This window comes from Brachyistius frenatus, unplaced genomic scaffold (genome assembly GCF_029030835.1).
Source record: "Brachyistius frenatus isolate BFR_SWC_R1_liver_20210118 unplaced genomic scaffold, ASM2903083v1 Contig_114, whole genome shotgun sequence".
Lineage (NCBI taxonomy): Eukaryota > Metazoa > Chordata > Actinopteri > Embiotocidae > Brachyistius > Brachyistius frenatus.
The window spans coordinates 371,770-387,850 of NW_027210713.1; the positions used below are offsets into that span (position 1 = coordinate 371,770).

Consider the following 16,081-nt stretch of genomic DNA (forward strand, 5'->3'; position numbering starts at 1 on the left):
ACACCAGCTGCTCCTGAGAGTGTTGCATTATGGGTTGTTTGCAGCCTGAAGGTGTTTTTACACTTGAACTCTGATCTGATGTCTGAACCCGGCTGCTGAGCTTCGTGTCTCGGTCCGGTTCTCAGCAGGTTCTGGTTCTTTTGTGGTCTAAAAAACAAACCGATGAAACAACATTTTAGAGCAGATCTGTGATTTTAGCAATAAGAAAACTACAAATGAATCCATCTGCTGTTTTCTTACAACCAGCAAGGATTTATATTGCATGAGCACGTAATTAAAAGGTCAATGAATAAAATATTCTGGACTAACTAAAGAGCAACTTCAGCAACATCCGACCTCACTGTTTAAAAGAGCAATACAGGAAGTAATTTCTACCAGGCGCTCTCAGCTGTGTAATTCCTAAAACCCCCCCACTGGATGGCAGCAGAGTAAAAGATCTTCTGATCCAACACACAGTGTGTTGACTTCTCAAACATGTTGCCTGTGTGTGTTTTATAGGCACTGTATCTCATAGCAACCAACGGGACGCCGGAGCTGCAGAACCCGGAGAAACTGTCGACGATATTCAGAGACTTCCTGAACCGATGTCTGGAGATGGACGTGGAGAAGAGAGGGTCGGCTAAGGAGCTACTGCAGGTACAGAGGCTCTGTGTGTGTGTGTGTGTGTGTGTGTGTGTGTGTGTGTGTGTGTGTGTGTGTGTGTGTGTGTGTGTGTGTGTGTGTGTGTGTGTGTGTGTGTGTGTGTGTTAATTCAATAACATTTTCCAAGTCACATCAACAAATATAAATACAAATTTAATAGACAAAACTGATAAATATTTTACACCGAATGTTTTTACCATCCAGAAACTGTCCAACTCTCCACGACAGGTTACAATAACACATTTAAATGGATCCTTTAATTCACCTCTTATTCAGATGGAAACTGAATACATACATATTATGAAATATTTTGAGCTCAAACAGCAGCTGACAAACAATCTCAATTCAAGGTCCACTTTTTGAGTGAAGTAAAAGTAACAATAGTGCAATATAGTTAATAACATTATTATTACTGATGCATTCGTGTGTGTGTGTGTGTGTGTGTGTGTGTGTGTGTGTGTGTGTGTGTGTGTGTGTGTGTGTGTGTGTGTGTGTGTGTGTGTGTGTGTGTGTGTGTGTAGCATTTTAGTGTTGTAGCTAATGGAAGTAGAGCTAATTTTGACTAAATACATCATATTTTAAAAGCATTTCAATTATTTTGTTTGTAAAATTTAAATCCGCGAGGCAACAAATAACTTAAATATGTAAAATAATGCACTGAAAACAGCAAAAAAAGTACAATATTTGTTTCTGAAAATCAAGTAGCATAAAAAAGGAAATACTCAAGTAAACTACTCGATATTGGCGACAAATTGAAGCTGTTTTCTTTGGAGGTCAGACAAGTTGTTAGTGGAAAACGTCCAACCGGGAGCTATCAGTCTCTCTGCAGCCTTCAGAGGTGGTTTGAGAGAAGCGCAGTGAAGTGTTTCTGAGCTTCAGCCAATCACTCGGACAGACAGACGGTCAAGCTGTGTAGGTGTGGAGACACGGCGGAGGTGGAAGTAGAGCTGAGATGTAAAGTGAGTTGTGTAACTGAACGATGAATCAGAGGTGAAACTCTTGACTGCGAAAGAAGCCGTTCAACTTCAACGTCTTCTTTGTCCGAGTGTGAATATGGAGTCTTGAGACCTTGTTGTCTGAAGTGAACGTTTACAGGCTGATTTCAGACAGACAGCGTTAAAGAAGTGGTCACATGTCGCATATCTCGCGTGACAAAAGACCGTCTGAAGGCGTTTTCACACCGGGGACGTTCTTTTTCTTTTTTTTCTTTTTCTTGCTGTTTGTTCACGTCAGCATGTTATTTTCGAGCTGTTGTTTTTATCTCGAGAACTTTTAATTGTGTGGAAATGCGGTATTTTTTCGGAGGGACATAGATTGTTCTGAGTTTACATGTATATGTTATGCATATGTTGACACACCATTATTCTCTGCAGCGCTGCATCAATGCGTTTATTTCATTTGGTTTATTTATATTTTTCCTGTGCCATGAATCAACTTGATTTTTTTCGGAGTTTTCTTCCGTTTCCTCTGTACTGAACGACGAACTGAGATATTTCTCTCTTTTTTCCTCCTCCCTGTTTCCTCCCACCTCCCCCCCCTCCTCACTCCTCCTTCTCTTCCCCTCCCAGCATCAGTTTCTGAAGATGGCAAAGCCTCTCTCCAGTCTGACTCCTCTCATTCTGGCGGCGAAGGAGGCTGCGAAGAACAACCGCTAGCTGTCCTTGTCCCACCGTGTCTTCTGTGTCCGTCTCCGTGTGTCTGTCGTCCCTCCTGGAAGGCGCTGACGGCCGCTGGCTGCGTTACAAATGAACGCCTTCAGTCTTTCTCTCCCTTCTTCTTCTTTGCTGCGACTGCTCCTTCACCCACGTGACCCATTGACTTTGACCTCTGACCCCCCTCCCTCCCTCCCTCCCCTTCCACCCTCACACAGAGGGAGAGAGACGGGTACTTTCTTCCAGCGACTCCTTTTTCGACACTCCACTGTACTCGGGCAGGAAGGCGGGGCTAACTGAGTGACATCACTGGTCGATTTGTGATCGGGTGATGTCATCGCTGACATCGCCGCCCTCTCACCAACAACCCGGTGTGGGAGAGAGAGAGAGTGTCTCAACAGAGCCCAAAGACTCATGGGAGTTTGTTTGTTTGTGAGAGTGTGTGTGTAAGTGTGTGAGAGAGAGAGAGTGTGAGTGCATGTGTGTGTGTGTCTGTGTGTGTGTGTGGGTGTGTGTGTGTGTGTGTTGGGGTATTGTTTAAGTTGACTAGTGTTTGGTTGTGTAGTTGGTGACATGGAGCAGCAGCTGTTCGGTACTTTGTGTCTGCAGTGAGCTGTGAGTTAGAGAATATTAATATTAATAATAATGAGGAAACACTGGCGTTTCCCGGAGCCGTCGATGGACCGAGTTTGGACTTGAAGGCGACATTTAGCTTTTCTCTACAGGTTTATTGGGTTTGTCGTAAAGTAAACGGTCTTGAACCGGATCGGACGGCGGTTCTTTGCTTGCTAACCGTTCTTCCTGCTGTTAGAGGAGATATTTGAGGGGAATATGACGGTCAAAAATGATCAAAATCAATTCAGCAAAACCAGAATTATTGCACAGTTCCTGGTTAAAACCTGGCGCCTACATTACCCACAGTGCACCTCTACCTCTGACAGTGTATTCAGAGAGGTGTTGTCCTGCAGATCTGGAAACTCTCCTCTTTCTAACTCTACATCCCAGATTTATTGCAAGTCGCTTTGGATAAAAAACATCAGCTAAATGAAATGTAATGTAATGTAATTACTTTTATTTTTTTGCTAAAATCATCAGTTCTCCAAACATCTGGAGGAATTCCCCCTCTTCAGCTGAGCTTAGCTAAATGATATCTGAGAGGAAGCTTTCTGGACAGAATCTGCTGCTCTACTGAGCTGTTTAGCCTCTTTTAGCTTTTATTTTGACATTTACTCTTTAAGTTTCAGTCTCACTGTTTTCTTCAAATGAGCTCTGATAAACACAGTTAGAGACGAGCTGGAGAAGAAAGTCGAGCAGCTAAAGACCCAGATATTTTTCACACACGACACAAACGGGGCGATCGTGTTCCTGCGCGTCAGCGGGCAGCTGCAGATATATGATATTGTCAGGTTGTGACGTAGCTTTTTAATTTTTTTTTTTTTTTTTAAATGCAGCTCACTGATAAAGCTGCGTATTTTCAGCGTGCTTCAACGGCCCTGTTCTTCTCTGCATTTCCATTTTCTCTGCTGATTGAGAGAAACCTCAGCTCATGTTACACCTTTCTTAACAAGCTCAGAAAGCTTCCACGGTGCAACTTCAGCGCAGTAAAACGTGTGTCTGTCATTTGGTTTTGAATATTCCTGTTTAAAAGTTCAACGTTTGTAATCAGAGCTTTCACTGTTACACCACTGAACTTCCTGTAAATCTCACCTGGAAGGAAATCGTTAAAAAAAACAACCCCAGAAGCTTTATTGTGACGTCCATATGATGTCTCATAGTCTCCTTTAAAGCTAGCGTGAGTCAAAAGCATTCGTATCTAGTGTTTTTTTGCCAAGTCATGCAAAGTAAGCCTCCGATTTTACCCACAACCCGAGCGTCCAAACTCTCCGTCCGCGGCTCTGGGACTTCACCGTCTGCGGGCTCAACGCTGAGACTGTGATGGAGAGAATGTGCATGTCGACAACCCTTTTTTTTAATTTTTTTTTTATACGGTACGTTTACGACAGAGCGAAACGAGAATAATAAATGAGCTGTGATGATACTGAAACGTGTAGTTACGATTCACGAAGGACGCCTGCGTACGACAGGAGAGATCGTATCTTAATCCTATTTTCAGAAGAATGAGACAAATAAACGCTACGATGGTACGATGTTGTTGTTCTTTTGGGGGATTCACTGGAGCCCTGCGAACATGAGGTGTATATTTTATGTGCAAAAAAAAAAAAAAAAAATTAGTTGACAAAAATAAATAATCAAAAAACAAAGACGACAACAACCTGATTCAACCTTTGTTTGTTCTAACTGATCGAAGTCAGATGATGAGTTCACTGCTTATTTTTGATTTGGATGTTTGAGTATGTGTTTTGGAACAAACTTTTTCTCTTCCTGTGAGCAGAAGGTCACAGGTTCGAATCCCGCCAGAGCCAAAGTTTCCATGGACCGCTGCGGATGTTTGCTCTGCAAAAGAAAAAAAATGCCTGCAATGTAAATAACTACCAAACATTTCCAAAACATTTATTCAAAATTGTCTCTTAGTTTTCCTTTTATTATTATTATTATTTTTTTTATGTAGAGTTAACGTACCTCTGGCCTTAAACTGTTTCAAAGGTGAAAGACTACTTTTGTACCGGTGTGATGGCGACATTTCAGGCAAGTTGTCAAACACTTTAGAGCTGCAGCTAACTGTTAGTATCTGCTGATTGTTTCCTTTGTCGATCGAAGTTTGTGAAATATAAAAATTTCCCAGATGATGTCTTTAAAAGTCATGTTTTGTGCAACAGACAGTCCAAAATCCAAATATGTTGAGTTTGTAATTGTATCAAATATTGCAGCTTGCTTGCCTTTAAAAAAGTAAATGTGATTAGGAAAATATTTTCAGATTAATTTGCAGCAGTGCATCTGGGAGAGAAACTGGTAAATTTGAGTAAAACCTCATGTTAATGATCCTCATTGAGGTCTGAGATTTGAACGCCAGTGTGAACAGTGTCTGCTGAAGTGTCTGTGAGCAAGGCATCAACGCACACAGCTGCAGATTAAACGCGTAAACAAACTGCCTGAAGCTGCCGCCGCCGTGTGTTCCTGTGTGCTGGTCTGAATCCCTGACTCGAGCTGGAACGGTCTGGAAAACAGGGGAACGCTGCTCTGGGGGCCATTTAAAGTTTTAATTAATTGGATCAGAGTATTCTCAGATGCAACAACAGTCTGTCAATGGAAGAAAAAAAAAAAATCTAATCAATATTCGTCTCTGATCGCCCTCTGTGAGCATTATCAGCCTGCAGAATATAACTCCCCCTCTTTAAATAAAATCACATCAATCTTTAGAAAGCTGCTGCTCAACTGATGATGTTACAAATACTGCAGGAACTTACAAAGTAATGAAATAATTAAGTGAAATTAATAATTTTACTTATAGAGCGCGCAGGATGCAGTTTTTGTTGCAGCTCGGAAGGGGATTCTGACTTGGTACAGTTCAGGGAATTTATCGGGACTTGGTTGAGTACAGAATGAGACAGTCAAATGAAGTCTTCACCTAGCGGTGTATCAGAGCCATAATTTATCTGTTTATAAGTCATTTTGATTTTTGAAACAACTTGGAAAATGAAAAAATTAAACGGTACAAATCTGAAAACCTGCTCTGTTTTTGTTTGTTTGTTTGTTTTTGTTGCACTGACTGACCGTTCTTTACACTAGTCAGAATGCGTTTGTAATTCAGAGGAAGGCAGATATTTCATTATGTTCTGGTCTGAACAGTTAATCCAATTTGTCAAAATAACATTCAAAAAGATGTCTTCTGGGGGGGCGTGTCTGTTTGATTGAGTATCGGCAGGTTTCCAATCAAATCAGTCAGATCCACCGCTGGCTCCTCCCCCAGCTTGTCCAAATATGATCACTTCCTGCTCCAAACCGCTCCAAACTAGCAAGATGGTGATGGACAGAATCTGAACTGGAGGCTTCATAACGTTCACAAACCAACGAGCGACGTCACTGTTGGTTGCCGTTTGGTCGGAACCTGCTTTCCTCTGTGGTTTGTGTTAAAACAGGTTGCCGTGTTCAAAATGACATACTTCCCTTCGTACACTAACTAATAGTGCTCTTACATGTTAGGACTCTTACTTGTGTAGTGCTTGAATGTTCATAGGCTAGTGTTCTCTCAAACTGCTCTCTGGTGTTCTGACCGGAAATAACCATAACATTTGGATGCATCACCTGCCAACACATCTGCTGCTTTAATCATTTTACTTTTAATCTTGTGCCCTCTGTTGAACACATAATAAAAACACTGATGCCTTCTATCCAGCAGCAGCATGGCGGTACTTAAAAAATTCAAAGTAAACGCTTCTGTGTGGTGTTCAGGAAAAGCGTCCGCTTCCTCGGACGTCTTAAGTTGAACGCACTTATGCACTCAAATAGTGTGTTGTGTTAATGCACCAGTAGAACATCTGGAACACAGTAAGAGTCTCCGGTCTAATGGTTCTGCGAATATCTACAATTGAATGTTCATAAATCTGCTTAGAAATCATTGAAAAAAATGAGCTCCCTTCTAAATCAGAAACAAACTCACATTTTAAAGTTTTCTTCAGTTTTAAAGTAACTCATCGAAACTTTTCGGTACATCTGTCGGTGCAGTCCAAGCAGGAGCTGCTAATTACTAGTTTGCACACTTTTAATTGTGCCAATTTATAAAGAAATACACGTTAAATAAAAAAATAAAACAGGGCTCAAGTTAAGAGCAACATCCTAATTTCGGTTTACATGAAAATAAACTACTGAAACCTTTAAAACATGGACTGCGAACGGATTTGGGCACAATGTCAGACTCTGTTTTAAATAACAGTGAAACGCTGTAAAGCCCCTCTGTAAGTCACTTATGTAAAGAATTGTTCTTTGGGTGAGTCCGGGGCAGAAATGAGTTGAAGGCTCTCTGCTGCTGAAATCAGATCCCATCTCCTCCTTTTTTTTCTCCTCCAATTAAAAGTGGTAATTACTGTTTGCCTGCTTCCTCGGTTTCATCCTCCAGCTCATACAGAAGGACTTTTTGGTGGAAGTGAGGCTGTGTTTCTGCGTGTGAATCGGTATTACGCCCCCTGTAGGCCCCTGTAGGCCCCTGCAGTGGGCTCAGGCCTGCTCGTTGCATAATGTGAAACTTTCATTAATGTCTCGGCTGAGTGAACTCAAGCCTGCTGGCTGTGAACACAGATGCACAAAAACATCACAAAGCATTTGAACAGACGCGTCCTTGTGTCATTTCCAAGTTTTCAGACTAAAATCTGCTGATTTATTGGGACTAGTTTTCTTTTAAACTCGTGTATGTTGCTGTTTATAATTTAAATTCTGGTTTTACCGTTTAAAACGTATTAGTTTTAGCTGTTATCTCTGTAAAATTTGGACACACTGTTTAAGTTTATAAAAAACAGCCTATAATACCTCAAACTTTCTGACATATTTTACAGTCTGTAAATATTTAAAACTGAATTATAAATGAATATTAAGACATATGAATTCCCTTTATAAAGTGTTATCTTCAGATGTGGTTTCTTGATATCTTCTGGTATCCACAGATACCTCTGAACTGATCTCTGGTGGTGCACAATCTGTTGCCATGGAGACTGAGCTCTCATTAACATGAACCAACTCTAACTGCCCTGCAAGGACAGAAACAGTGACGCAGGATTCCTGCTCAGTTTTTTTTTTATTTTTTTTATTTTTTTCTTCCTGCATCAAAATTGCGAGTCTCTCTTTGACTCGTAGTCGTGAATCTTCCTCTGCTGGTGCAGCGTGGAGCGTAACGAGGCTACTTTCTGCTGAGGTGGATGAGAGAGGAGGGAGAGTGACAGAGTGTGACGCATCAGTGACAAGGACAAACAACATGGAGGGTGAGACTGAAATAAAAAACCAGACAGCGGTGAGAACGGATTAAAATGGGACATAAAAAAAAAAAAAAAAAAAAAGGAGGTGTGAAGTTTGAGGGCGGAGCAGAACAAGAGGGAAGAAGAGGTGAAGGAGGGCTGGGGGAGGAAGTATAAAAGATGAAAAAAAATAAATAAAAGAACAGAAAGTAGGGACTGACACGAGGAAAAAAGAGATTTCGATGGAACAGGTGAGAAGATTGGAGACAAAAGGAAACAGGAAGGTGGAAAACATTTTAGTATAATAGTGAACAAACTAAAAATCTATCACCTGGTGAAAAGTCAGAGTCACCAGAGTTGGAGAAGGCTGAGAACAAAACACTGCAGGACGGTCAGATTATTTTCATACCAAACTAGAACCAGTTCTTTCTGAACCTGGCTGCTTTGTGCATGCGTGTTTCCATCCACTGTTTTGATATGCTCATTATAAAACCTATGAATTCAGATGGGTGGAGACCAAGCGGCAACCAGCAGTGACGTCGCCCGTCGGTTTGTGAACGTCATCAAGCCTCCAGTTCTGATTCTGTCCGTCATTTTTGCTAGTTCGGACCGGTTCGGGGCAGGAAGTGACCATATTTGGACGAGCCGGGGGAGGAGCCAGCGGTGGATCTGACTGACTTGATCTGACTTTTCTAAAGCCGGGCTCAGATGTCACGAATTTTGACACAAAAAATGTTCAGTGTTGATTCTGAATATGAACATCGGGAACGACAAACAAGTCTTGTATTGTGACTTCATGGAAGAACAATGATGCAGCATCGGCGGCACATCGACGAAAAGTCCAGCATGTCAAAATGTTGTAGTTTTTACCTGCCTGGTTTGACACATCCTACGACGTGTTCCTCGACGTCGACCAATAGGATGACAGGGTGCTCTCTGGTGTGCATTTGAAAACATGAGAAAAGGACCATTAGCATCACAGATAGAAGCGCTTTAGCTATAATTGACAACGCTTTGTCCTCTCCAACGACACAGAAACTCACGCAGGAACATGATTGGTCCGGGTTGTACTTGTAGTGTTGCATCCCACAAAGACACGGCAAGAATTTATGGCATTTTGATTTAATCAATTACAGTCATGAGACAAATACAACCTGTAGTCTGAGTCTGGCTTCGAAGGTCATCGTTTGCTGCAGCATTAAGATTTCACTTCGCTTTACTGGAACTAACCGGTCAAATGGAGAGCCCTTGGCAAAGACAACCTGTCCACATACTTTTGCCCATATGGTAATGATTATTATTATTATGATTATTATTATTATTATTATTATTATTATTATTGAACACTGTGCCTACATCCTAGCTTGTGCTTTGTCTAACGAAAAAGAGAGACAGCGAAGGTTAGCCACGACAGTAGTAATGGATCACCATGTTCTACTGTGTGTGTGTGTGTGTGTGTGTGTGTGTGTGTGTGTGTGTGTGTGTGTGTGCTGATTGAGGTCCCTCAGTGTTGCAGTGGAGTCCCCCCTCCCCTCCTTTTTATTGCTCTCTGTTACATAACAGCTTCCACTGCAGAGGAAGAGCACTGCAGAGACTCCTGATTCAAAAACACACACACACACACACACACACACACACACACACACACACACACACACACACACACACACACACACACACACACACACACACACACACACACACACACACACACACACACACACACACACACACACACAGAGTCGTGTTCCCATCCATTCAGAGGACATCACACTTGTTTACATTAATTTCCTGAAGACTTATCTTCAACCACGACTTCTCCTCACAGTAAAACGATTTCTGTTGTCGGAGGCATGCTTGTTGTCCCCAGAAGAGACATCAGTCCTCACAATATGACTGTGTGAACAGATTTATGTCCCCACTACACAACACACAAACTTGTTTCACTGTCTCTATGGGGACTTTTATTGATGTGATACATTTCCTAGCCCCTACCTGAACCTTAACTCTGAAACCAAGTTTTAACCCTTTAAAGGGAGACTGCACCCCTTTTTGTCCCCACATTTACCCATGAGTAGGTGTGCATTCAGGTTGAAGTCCACACTGGGATATATAAACATGTACACACACACACACACACACACACACACACACACACACACACACACACACACACACACACACACACACACACACACACACACACACACACACACACACACACACACACACACACACACACACACACACACACAGGTAGGCATTTCAAATCTGTATCTGTCACTCTCTTAATAATTTATGCGATACTTTGATCACTACACCGATCAGCCCCATTTCTTTCATTATCACTATCAAACCCTGTCAATAATACTAATATTAGTAATACACTATTTAATTAGGACTTAATTAGGGATTTATAGAACTGAAGTCCTATTCAGACCACACTTATAGAAATGTGTTTTTTAAGGGGCTTTAAAAGAGGATAAGGAGCTTGTGTACTACTTACTTGGAGCTGACGATGATAAGCTAAAACCGGACTAATGCGCTCTCTCTCTTTGGTTTCGGTCCTGCATCTTGAAGAAGCTATAAATTGTAAACTCTGTTGACTCACACAACAACAATCCAACAATCCAAATGAGATGAAATCAAAGCAATACGACAGTCACCAGATTTTAAAGAACTGATTTTGGAGACGCTCCAGATTGTTTCAGTTTTGAGCTCTATTGTTTGACAGACGTCTCAAATGTTTGGAGATTTAATTTTAAAGTCTAACCTGAGGGTGTAATATAAGTAGTGCTAAAGAGTACAGAATTAAGTTGCATTTCATCTGAGTGGCGCGTTAAAGAAAGAGAGAGGAATGTGATTTGATAGAGCATGACATTAAGCGTGTTACACGCTGACTCACTGTAATCGACTGTGAACGGGAGCATCAGCTAAATGTCTAACATGTTCAGAGGCCAGACGCAGCTGCAGGAAAACAACACGCTGCATGGACAACATGATTTGTTTTATCCAGGTATGGTTTAGGTGCCTTTGATTGAGCTCCTCTTTATCTGTAGGGAGCTGGTCGGTAAAGGTACTTTGGTAAATGGTACGTCACCATCTTGATATTTTGGAGCCAGAAGTGACCATATCCGGACGAGCTTGGGGTGAGCCAGCGGTGGATCTGACTCAATCTGATTGGCAACCTGAGACACTACGCCCCGCCCACCGTTAGCAGAAACCTGACTGCACCACAGGCCTGTCAATCAAACAGACACTCCCCAAAATGCTGTTTTTTAAAGCTTAAAATCTAATTAATGATGAAATCATTTTCAGATGGACCACCAGAAAACTAATAAGAAGGAGTGACCTTAGCGAATGACACCATAATGACTCATGGGAAGCATGTATTGACTTCATGAGAGAAGTTGAATGGGAGTCTATGGAGTTAGAGGTTTTTTTTGGCGCCAACCCTCTAGTGGCACTCGGTGGTATTGCACTTTATGGCCCTTCTGCACCGGCCTCATTTGTCAGACCTGGAAGCTGCATCCACTTTGATATACGGTCTATGAGCCCACCATGTTTCTACAGTAGCCCAGAATGGACAAACCAAACAATGGCTCTACAGTGGAAATATGGTGTGTTTCATGGCCACTGTAGACTCTCTTACTCACTCTAAAGTGGAAGATGTAGCAGGGGTATTAGCAATCTACAACCTCACTGCTGCCTTTAAATCCTACACACTGCTCCTTTAAGTACTCATCAACCATTATGTCCTTCTATTCTGTAGTTGTGCCTCCTTTCTGAGCTTTTTAAATGTTCCTGTGACATGCTTCTGTTTGTATTTACATTTTTATGTAGCTTTTCTTTCATTTGTTTAAGGTTTTTATTTAAGGCATCTTGAATTGCCTCGGTGCGTGAACAGAGAACCTTGCCTCGGTTTACAGGATTGTCGGTGTTGTGACAGATTATGATGCGCAGCATCCAAAGCTGTCAAAGTCTCCTTTGTATCATTGAAAGTATCATTTTGAAAATGATATGAGACAGCAGTCTCTGTGGAGTTGATGCCTTGATGTCTCGAGCAGCGACTCAACTTTTTGGAGTTCACAGGTTGCGATGTAAAGGTGTAGGAGGTGATGGATGCTTTGTCTGTGCGTCCATTCTGTCTTAGACTTATTGTTTGCTGAGTGAATGCGTCTATTACCAGCTATCATCACCCAAGGAGGCTGTAATAAAACGCTTTCCTGTGTGTGTGTGTGTGTGTGTGTGTGTGTGTGTGTGTGTGTGTGTGTGTGTGTGTGTGTGTGTGTGTGTGTGTGTGTGTGTGTGTGTGTGTGTGTGTGTGTGTGTGTGTGTGTGAGGGAGGTGTCTCTTTTGTACAGGTTGCCATTGTAATGATTCTGTTACCCTGGCGACCCATCCCTTGTTGACCAGATTGAAGAATTATGATTAAAGGTGCACAAAGTCACTATGGCAACCCTCTGCGTAGGAGTTGCATAAGCAGAGGGAGGGGACCCCGGTGACTGTGTGTGTGTGTGTGTGTGTTTTGATTTCTGTGTGTGGAGTCTGAGTCTGTGTGCCTCTATGCTGTGTGTGTGTGTGTGTGTGTGTGTGTGTGTGTGTGTGTGTGTGTGTGTGTGTGTGTGTGTGTGTGTGTGTGTGTGTGTGTGTGTGTGTGTGTGTGTGTGTGTGTGTGTGTGTGTGTGTGATGTTTCAGGGAAACTTAATAGAACATTCGCACATTCATTACTCTCATTCACACCTGGGAGCTGACCGGTTTAACATCAGTCTGCTGCTGTCGGGCTTTGAGCCGCTCAAGAGCAGAGTCTTGTTCAGAGAAGCAGTGAACAGCTTGAGCTTCAAAGTTCATTCTTGACCTTGGAAACAACCGGTAAGAAATCAGTCTCACCTCAAGGTCCATTCAGAATCTGCTCATGTGCTCTCTGTTACATTATGCAATCTTCTTCAACAGATGGAGTTTGCACATTCGTCCTGGCTGTTCAGATTTCCATTTTTCTGGTGCATTTTAAGGACTTCTATTTTGTTGATGTTCTGGAGCTTTTAATTGCACAGCTTTTTTTCTTTCTGCACCAGCAGTGTTGCTTCACAAATTTAAACCAGTCCCTCCGTTACTATTAGGACACTAAACTACAAACATATTAGTTTTTAAGACTCACATGTCAATGCAGCTCATTGTTTTAGAAAGACAGTATAAATGTTTTTTATGTTAAAAAAAAAATACCAAACCCATCCCGGGAATGTTTAATTTTTCCTGGAGTTTACAACAGAGCCTGCCAGCTCCTCGTTTGTCAGTTGGATATACCTGTATCTGTCAACAGCATGACTTAGGTCTGGTTAATGTTAGACAGCCAAACCATGTGGATTTGGGACATCCATTAGTTTCTACTATTAAGCTGCACTTTGTCCTGGTAAACTGGGGATTGAATTCAAAGTATGTATGGAAACATTTAAAGAGGAAACTAGAAGTACCACGTTGTGGTTGTATGCTTCCTCGAATTTCTCAAGGTGTAGTGTACATGTATATCTGTTCAAACCAGTATATTGCAATCACAGTGACTTTGACCTCTAAAATCGAAACAGTTCATTGCAGAGCCAATGGGACATTTGTGACAAATTTGAAGAACTTCCCTCAAGGTGTTCCTGAAAAATTGCATTCACAGGCATTGGTTAATGTGAGGTGACTGTGACCTTGAAGTGATTTCGAACTTTGACCTTTGACCACCAAACTTAAATCAGTTCATCCTTGAGGCCAAGTGAATGATTGTGCCACCTTTGGAGAAACTCCATCCAGGCATTCCTGAGATATCAATGTTCATATGAACATGAATGTTTTTGCCAAATTTGACCAAATTATCTTAAGGCACTCTGGAGATATTGCGTTTATGAGAAAGGGACGTTCGGATGCATAACAATAACCTCACCTACTGGTTTGCTGTAGCACAAAAAGGTGGTGGTTAAAAACAAAAGGCCTTTGAATAAACATACTGATGAATTAAAAATACACCAACACATAATGGCCCACTTGCCTCCCTCAGAAAAAACACAAACCACTGAGTAGTGATTCCACACATCTGTGCTGAAATGAACCCAGTGCTGGGTTCTCATTGGATGATCTTAATGATGTTTTTTTCCCATTCAGAGCATAAATGGAATAAATGTGATCATTTAATTCAACTGTTTGTTTCGATAACCTTTTATATTCCTCTCTCCTGGGTCCTGCGTTCCTCCAATAATGATGATGAGTATAATGGTATCAATAGCCAGGAGGAATGATGACCCGGACTACTAAAATATAACTTGGATAGTGTTTTATGAAACACGATGTTTGGACATATTCTGCATTAAACTGCATTATAAAGTTGTGTAAATTCGGCCTCTTCTGATGTCTCAGTGTGTAGAAATGGTGTTTCATGTGCAAGCCTCTCAATTGAATAGAGTTTTGATTAATAAAATACTCCTTCATTATGTTTTTAGGTTGTTTCTTTGATTCATTTGTGGACATCTCTCCGCAGTAGAGCTCCTATCTGCGCTCTGCGTACAGTTTGGATGTCTTTGCTCTCTCCAAAAAAAAAACCTTGTGCTGCAGATAAGTTGATTTTGTGAGAGTGATTGAAGTTAGAATCAGGACAGGTTTGCTGCAGTTATGTAATAACGAGTGCAGCCTGACATTTCGTGTCTGTAAATGTCTTCTGCTGTGTTGTCAGCGGGGAGTTATCACTCTGCTGCCTCCTGTAATGTGTTTACCACCACAGCACCTGCGCTTATGTAAAACACAGACTACATTTAATGATGCTTGTTTTCTGAACAGCATTTTGTATTAATGGTGTGTTGTGCAGAGAAGGAGTTTACCATTACATAACAAAACTGATGAGGAAGCGAGACACATAAATCTGTCCACAAGGCAAAATAGATATCTTTAAAAATTTGCCTTTAGCATCGGTACGGTGTTATATTCTAAAGTTATCTTGGCTGCAGTATTTGATGTACTTTATTTCTATAGATAGTAATACACTATGATACAGTATGAGGAAACTGTTTACTTTTTTTGTGGACATATTTAGATAAGCAAACATTAAATCTTCTTTGAAACAGTGCCTACAAAAAAAGTGATATATCTGAACACAAGCAAAAGGAGAAATTGGCTTTTATTATCCTTTATTCAATAAAAATATTTATAGATGTAACGTGTGTTTAAGATCATTAGCCTGTAATAAAAGATCCACATCAGCCTCAACATCAATCTTCGGACAGGTGACTTCACATTATCTTCAAGCTATGATATGACTATATAATGTGATCCACTAACCAATCCCTGGTCCTTCCTTTCCACGGTCCAAGTGTCCTTGGGAAAGACACTGAACCCCAAGTTGCTCCCAATGGCAAGCAATCACCTTACATGGCAGCTCTGCCACCATTGGTGTGTGAATGGGAGACAAACTGTGAAGTGCTTTGAGGCCGCTAACATGATAAAGTGCTTTATTTGTGCAGACCATTTACCATTCATTTGAAATCTACTCCAATTGTAGATTATATATAATTCCACTGGACCCTCCCAAATAAATCGGACATCTTTTTAAATCCCTTCCCATATTCAATATTTTTTTTTTTTTTTTTTTTTTTACTCTTTAGATCTTGGCACGATGGCACCACTCACTCCAATAGTAAAAACAGAACCAGGCCCTTGATGTCAGAGGTTTAAATAAGACAGGTTCTACCATGCTAGTCCCTCAGGAGGTTCTAATGATTGGCACCCAACTCCTGATTCTAATTTTATGGATTTAAAGGTGTGATAAATGTAGGGGAATACTCACTTTTTTCATGGACTGATCTGTTTTTTATTTATATAATTTTGTGTAAGTAATAATAAAAAAAAAAAGTTATTTGTTTAAATATATCTATAGATGCTGTTTAAAAGAGGATCAGGTGTTTTCTTGTTCAGAT

The 16,081-nt window shown here is 41.2% G+C and overlaps 1 protein-coding gene across 1 annotated transcript in view; it reads left to right on the forward strand.

Moving 5' to 3' along the window:
- Positions 1-5,919, forward strand: part of pak1 (p21 protein (Cdc42/Rac)-activated kinase 1) — a 52,303-nt gene extending 46,384 nt beyond the window's left edge. The window contains exons 15-16 of the mRNA XM_069712940.1: positions 499-636; positions 2,211-5,919. Of these exons, the coding sequence (XP_069569041.1) occupies positions 499-636; positions 2,211-2,297 (225 nt within the window). The 3' untranslated portion in view covers positions 2,298-5,919. The remainder of the gene's footprint in view (positions 1-498; positions 637-2,210) is intronic.
- The last annotated feature ends 10,162 nt before the right edge of the window (positions 5,920-16,081 follow it).